The 6,424-nt window shown below is 39.7% G+C and overlaps 1 protein-coding gene across 1 annotated transcript; it reads right to left on the bottom strand.

Moving 5' to 3' along the window:
• Positions 1–1,895: 1,895 nt before the first annotated feature.
• Positions 1,896–6,202, bottom strand: tyr (tyrosinase). The gene is made up of 5 exons (XM_028573618.1): positions 5,375–6,202; positions 4,519–4,735; positions 3,493–3,640; positions 2,296–2,477; positions 1,896–2,200 (listed from the first exon to the last, which is right to left on the bottom strand). Exons 1-5 carry the CDS (start codon positions 6,200–6,202, stop codon positions 1,953–1,955), a joined length of 1,623 nt encoding a protein of 540 aa, XP_028429419.1. The 3' UTR covers positions 1,896–1,952.
• Between the last annotated feature and the right edge of the window lie 222 nt (positions 6,203–6,424).

Genomic DNA, 6,424 nt, shown 5'->3' with positions numbered 1-6,424 from the left:
TTAAAGTTATTTTATGTTATGTGAAACACTTCTACAGGGCTTTGGCAATTTCTCAACAAAGTAATTGTCATTGTTTTTTACTGATACAAATAAATTAGTATTCTGGTGTAATTGATAACAATGTATTCGTAAGTTTGACACTACATTGGCAGTAGTTTCTTATGTTTTAGAGTCAGCTACTATTTTAAGAAAATATGCCCAAACTGGAAACAACAGGTTTCTGCAAAGAATCAACATCTTGATATTTCTTACTCACTCTTGTCACTAAAACAATCATGTTCTCTCAAATTGTGATTAGCAACCATTTATTTAGCATTTGAAATTTCAATATATTTAAATTAAAATTATATGCCTATTTTCAGGCGTGTCCTCTTTTTTTTTTTTTTTTTTTTTAAACAAGGCTAGGTTATTATTATTATTATATCTTGATTACTTGCACAAAGTAAGTGGGAACATTTTACTATTTTCGATCCTGGCACAATTTATATTATTATCACAAACATATATCATTCATAGTCACAAGCGTATACTTAAGAAATGTTATTTTGTCAAACATCGACTTTGTAGTAGCATTAACTAGACCTACGTTAGTTTTATAATCTGCTAACTAAGCAATCTCTACACTTGTGAAACTGCGTTGTTTATTATTCAAATTAGTAATAAAATACAAACTTGATGTGACAACCTAAAAAAAAACTACACCAGCGATAATGTGAACTAGCCATGCATTTAACAATTGCTACTCAATTTACACGTGTGACGTCAGCATCCCTGCATAACCAACAGATAACGACAAAATTAAAATCGGATCTGATTTTAATGCAGCATGTACAAACTCATGATTCATCTTAGTTATCATGATACCACCTATATTTTCTTTACTTGTGAAAGATCACAATAGCACCACTGTGGTCCTTCAGCACCAGCACTAACACACAATACAGTGTTTTGGAGATTTGGTCAGTGATTTCACTTCTGTAGAACAGTTTGGTTCTCAAAGACACTTACAGAATATGTTAACTGTTTAAAATGAGGAAAATATGTGAATGGGCTTACTTGGCCATTCTGATCTATTCAAATTCCCCACAGAGGGGTACATACTCTGTAGGTTTTAACAGACCCTTTTTCTTGATGTTCAAATAACATCTAGAAAAGCAGTTTAGTTCTCAGTTACTATAATGAATTTAACTAATGAAGAGAAAGAGGTAGTTTTGAAGTAAAGACAAAGTCAAGAGTTGCCAAAGGAAGGAATAACCACATCACCTTTGCTGTCATTGACTGCTGAGTAGTTCATAGACAGTAAATACTTAAAGGTGAGTGCTTTCACCTGAAACAAAATACTGTAGTGTACTGTATAAATCTTTACTTTTTCATTTGAGCGCTAACACGTGTTTCATTTTACTGATGAACACTTAAATGGCTCTGTATGTGAGTGAGTGTGTGTGTGTGTGTCAAAACTGAAAGGGTCAGTTTGCCTATGAATCCCAAAAAAGAATTCCCCTTCACTTGTGATAAGTAGCTTTAACTTGTTTTGACTGAGATATCTACCACTGTGTCTTCTTTTACCACCAAATACACAGAGGAGAAATGTTGTTGTTTTTGTTGCCTAAAAACATAAAACGTGATCGAAAACCATTTAAATCATTTGAAAACTCTGCAAATCAAGTTAATTAAAAATAATTGAAATCGTTTTTTTAAACGTGATAATGTTTCTGTAAAGACATTTTTCAACGCTATTACCACCACAATAAAATATACACTACAGCTCCATTGTATTGAGGTGCCAAAGTCTCAGCAGTAAATATCTCAAATGCAAAGACAACACACACAACTCTATCTGCTAGATACCATTTTAAAATTAAAATAGATTTATTTTCTCATTTGCTTCATGAAAATACTGAGTGTCCCTAATAGTTCATTCATATTGTGTGTTTGTTCAGTATCACTGTGTGCTACATAGTAGTCTGATATGAAGATGAACCTTCCTCTGAGCTACTGTGCAGTAATGGCTGTCTCTCTTCATAGCTTAGCGCCCTCTTCCTCCTCTGGTTACGTCTCCACTTCCTTCTTCCAACAATAAGCAGCGCAGCGACGACTGCAGCGATCAGCGCCCCGAGGATCCCGGCTCCCAGGAGCCACAGCCAGATCTCCTGGGCCTGCTGGAGGTAGGGCGTCAGGAACTCCTGAACAAACCTCTGGCCTGTAGCGGAGATACACAGGATGAGACAGTTTGAAATGAAGGAAACGTTGTAGAAACACTTGTGTACTGGACTTGTTTTGTTGTTCTGTACTGACCAGGGTCCAACAGGTAGGCATACTCAAATCCTAGAACCTTATCAGTCAGGAAGTAGTCTCCGTTTCTGTAGAGAGGCAGGAAGGGCACCATGTAGTGTCCGTCATTGTGGCCAATGGGGGCATTGGCACGTGGGTAGTTGGTCCGTGGAGGCTGGTGGGTTCTGAGCCAGCGCTCAAAGATGCTGGAGAAGAGAGGAAGGAACACAGAGATAAATGGGAGTGAAGGATAAAAGAGGAAAAAGAGGGAGGAGAGGAAGAATGGATAAAGATGGATGTGATAAAGATAGAAAAGGAATGGAGAAATATAATAGTATCAAGGATACAATGGCAATGGAATATAGAAATAGAAAAGAGTAAGAGAATAATATTAAACAAGAAAGGTGGAGATCTTTAAATATCCTAAAAGGGACTGTTGCTTTCCACATAAGAGAAGCAACATTTTGACTTGTAAATAAAAAGAAAGCTATTAAAAATAATGTTTTTGGGTATGAATGTATTGCCTATCTTCCTATAAAAATATTAAGAGGCCTTAAAAGCAATCAGTAATCATTTCTTTCAGGGCTGATTAAATATTTCTTGAAACTTCCAAAGATTCAGAAAAGCATTTTAGCATGGTGTCTTTATTTACTTTATAACTGTGACATTTATACATAAACCGACTGCCACCTGACATCAGAAATGCCCCTTCAATTGTGATATTCAAAGCCAGGCTCAAAACTCATCTTTTTACATTGGCCTTCCCGGTATCTTAATTGTCTTATCCTGCTACTTTTGTAATTAAGTGTTTGTCTTTCGATGTACTTTTTAGCCTAAATCACTGATTTGTACGTGTTTTATTTTATTTTTCTTATTTTATTTTATTACCCTGTGGCTAATGCACTTTGGTCAGCGCGAGCCTTTTTTAAATGTGCTATAGAAATAAACTTTACTTACTTACTTTACCTACCTGAATATGTGCAAGACACCATTACGTTAACTATTTCTATTTTGGATCCTTTTTTTTCCCTCCCGTCTCACTATTCCACTTACTCTGTAACTGTTTCCTTTTTACTTGTTTTACTTTTCTTTTTTTCTCTATGTATTACTCCCCCCTCTATCCCTTCCGTCTTTCCCATTTCTGACACGTGCAATAAATAGAAGCAAAGTGATCCTTTTCCTGTCTATCATTAGTAGACATGTTTGTGTGCATCATTGTACCTGTCGATGAAAGCGTGGTGCAGCAGGAATATGGGGTCGTTGGCTGAACCCTGCACTGAGGACATGGATCCGTTCATGAAGACATGCAAGGCGTTGTGCATTGTGCTCTGGCCTGGCACTGCCATACCTGACGTTGGACTGGCGAAACCTGCAGGTGGGAAAAAAAACGTAAAAATATGTACATGATAGAAGAGAGAGGTTTAGACGTTTTCATGTGGGAGGGAGATGAGTAGAGTGATGAGAAGTGTGGAAAAGCCCCTAAGTTCTACTAAAGATCTTTCATTTCACTTAAAAGAAATTCAAAATTCACTTAAAAGAAATTCTCTAAACGACATGAAGTTTTAACAGAGTTGTATAGCTTAGATGTGCTGCTTTTCTAGTGTTTAAAGTGCTCTTTCTCACATCTTTGAGATATTTTTGATATAACTAAGACTGACAAGCAAATTACTTATTGATCTTAATACCAGCTAAAGACACCCAACTGGAAGCAGTCATTTCCAATAGAATTTACTCTTTTTGAGAGATGCTCGTGGGGAATGCTTCAAAGTAACCATGAGTTAGACACTAAGTGGACTAAAAAAAATTAGGCTCAAGCTACAGTATTACGTAAATAAAAACAGTTTTTTATTAACTGAAAATTGAATTCATCAGTTTTAGTAGGATGCATGTTTTAAGCATCTGTTTGCATATATTTCTTCTGGCTTCACTATTAATACATTAATAGGATTAGCTAAGTGTGTATGTCTGTATTTGTGCTTGCTTCTCTTTGAATGTATGCACAAAGACACATGATTGTATTTCTACCCTTGCGTGAACTAAATGAGCCAGCACTCATTCACTAGATTAGACAGATTAGACCAAGGATTAGGTTCAATGGTTAAGCATGGAAGTGCAGTAATACTAATATGTGTGTGTGTGTGTGTGTGTGTGTGTGTGTGTGTGTGTGTGTGTGTGTGTGTGTGTGTGTGTGTGTGTGTGTGTGTGTGTGTGTGTGTGAGTGAGTGTGTGTGTGTCTAACATTCCTACCCTCTATGACGTTTCTAAAGCTCATATTGGTGAATCGGTCCATGGGTCCCGTCTCGTACTGGGGGAGGCCCACAGTGAAGTCTACATCAGCTGTTGTGGGGAGTCTCGGCGTGCGGTTGGGATCATGGTTGCCGGGGTTGCGTAACAGTGGTCCCTCTCCGGTGCCGTTACACAATGCCTCTCGGCTGTTGTACTCCTCTGGCTGGGTACAGATCACCTACACACACACACACACACACACACACACACACACACACACACATTTAGTGAGCGGTCGTTAAAGAGACTATGCCTTCATAGAAGATGCAAACTAGTACAACATTTCTGACAGATTTCTCAGTTTATGTGTCCTGTGTGTGCATGTGTGTGTATTTCGGGCCTATGTGAATGTAACAACAGAGTGTAAAAATGTAATTTCCCCATTGCGGGATTACAGTAAAGTGCTTCTTTCTTTAAAGTTGCTGTCTTAGATACATTTTCTGGGATGTGGATACAAGGAGGAGGATTTTCTCTCTGAACTTTTATGTTGGGTGGATGAATTCTTACAAAATATGTGTGTTTCCAATCAAATCTCTAATTTCTTTGGATTACTGTAAGAGGCTAAACCAGCTTTAGAACAATAGACCTGCAGAGTGAAGTAGTAATAAAACAAACAACATGTTTCTTTCTTGGGGAAAGGAATGTTCAGTCTCTTAATAATGGATAAGAATGATTTTCTCATAGATCTAGTTAAATGTGCCTTCACACACACACACACACACACACACACACACACACACACACACACACACACACACACACACACACACACACACACCCACTCAGAGTCCGAGAGAGAGACAAACAACTGTTCTACCTTCCATGAGGAGAAGACTGAAGCAGGGCTGATGAGGTTAGGATTGAGGGGACTGCGTCCGCCCATCAGAGCATCGGTGCACACCTCACAGGACTGGGCATCCCTCCAGTCCCAGTATGGGATGGTGAAGTTAAAATCTCCCGTCAGCTTCCTTATCTCATTCTCCCAGTGAAGCAGGAAGACTCGGTGCCAGGGCAGAAATGCTGCAGATTCGTGGGCAAAGTCGATGTCTGTCCAAACGTTCCCTGGCCCACCCAAGAAGGCGTCCCGGGACACATAGTAGTGCATCCAGACAAACAGGTCATAGGTGTTGATGTCAGAGAACATGGGGTTCTCACCATTTTCACCCATCTCTGCTCTTGTTGCTGTGGAGATCATATAGTCACGACTGATGGTGTTCTTCGCCAGGTTGAGATAAGAGATAAACTTCTGTTGCTCAGCAAGTGACATGGTCAGGATGTTCCTGCGCACTGACTCCCTGTACTCAGCACAGTTTGAACCCCAGTAACCAAACCTGCATTCGCCACAGTTAAAACCTCCATAGTTTCCAGCACAACGACACGTCCTGTTGAAGAAAGCTAAAGGCCAGCGCTCTCTGTCATCAATCCCACTGTGTGGGTACTGGGGCCCATGGGGCTCTTCTGAGACCTCCACCTCAGTGCAAAAACCACGGCCTGACAGGGCACCGCAGGCTGAGCCGTCACCATCCCACACTGGGCAACACTCCTTGGTCCGTAGTCCCTCTGAATTGGCACATGGGCGAGGAAATTGGCATGAACAAGTCCCAATGAGCTGCAGCAGAACTACGGATACATACAAGCTCCTCATGATGAAAAGTCAGAGCAGTTCCAGTCAGTGGGAATGTAAACTCCTGCTAAAAAGATGGACACAACAGAACCTGATGCCTTTACTGACTGCAGCTGACAAGGTTAGACTCAACAGCAGCACAGAGCAGTAGATTTTACTGAAGGAAAGTTACTTCTAGTTAGTAGGCTACAAGCAGAGAAATACAGGATTGCACACTCACCCAAATTTGATCTAGAGATGGCG

Source organism: Perca flavescens, chromosome 3 (assembly GCF_004354835.1).
Source record: "Perca flavescens isolate YP-PL-M2 chromosome 3, PFLA_1.0, whole genome shotgun sequence".
NCBI classification, from domain to species: domain Eukaryota; kingdom Metazoa; phylum Chordata; class Actinopteri; order Perciformes; family Percidae; genus Perca; species Perca flavescens.
Note: the sequence above shows the minus strand (reverse complement) of the source record. Positions and strands in the feature narration are given on the sequence as shown.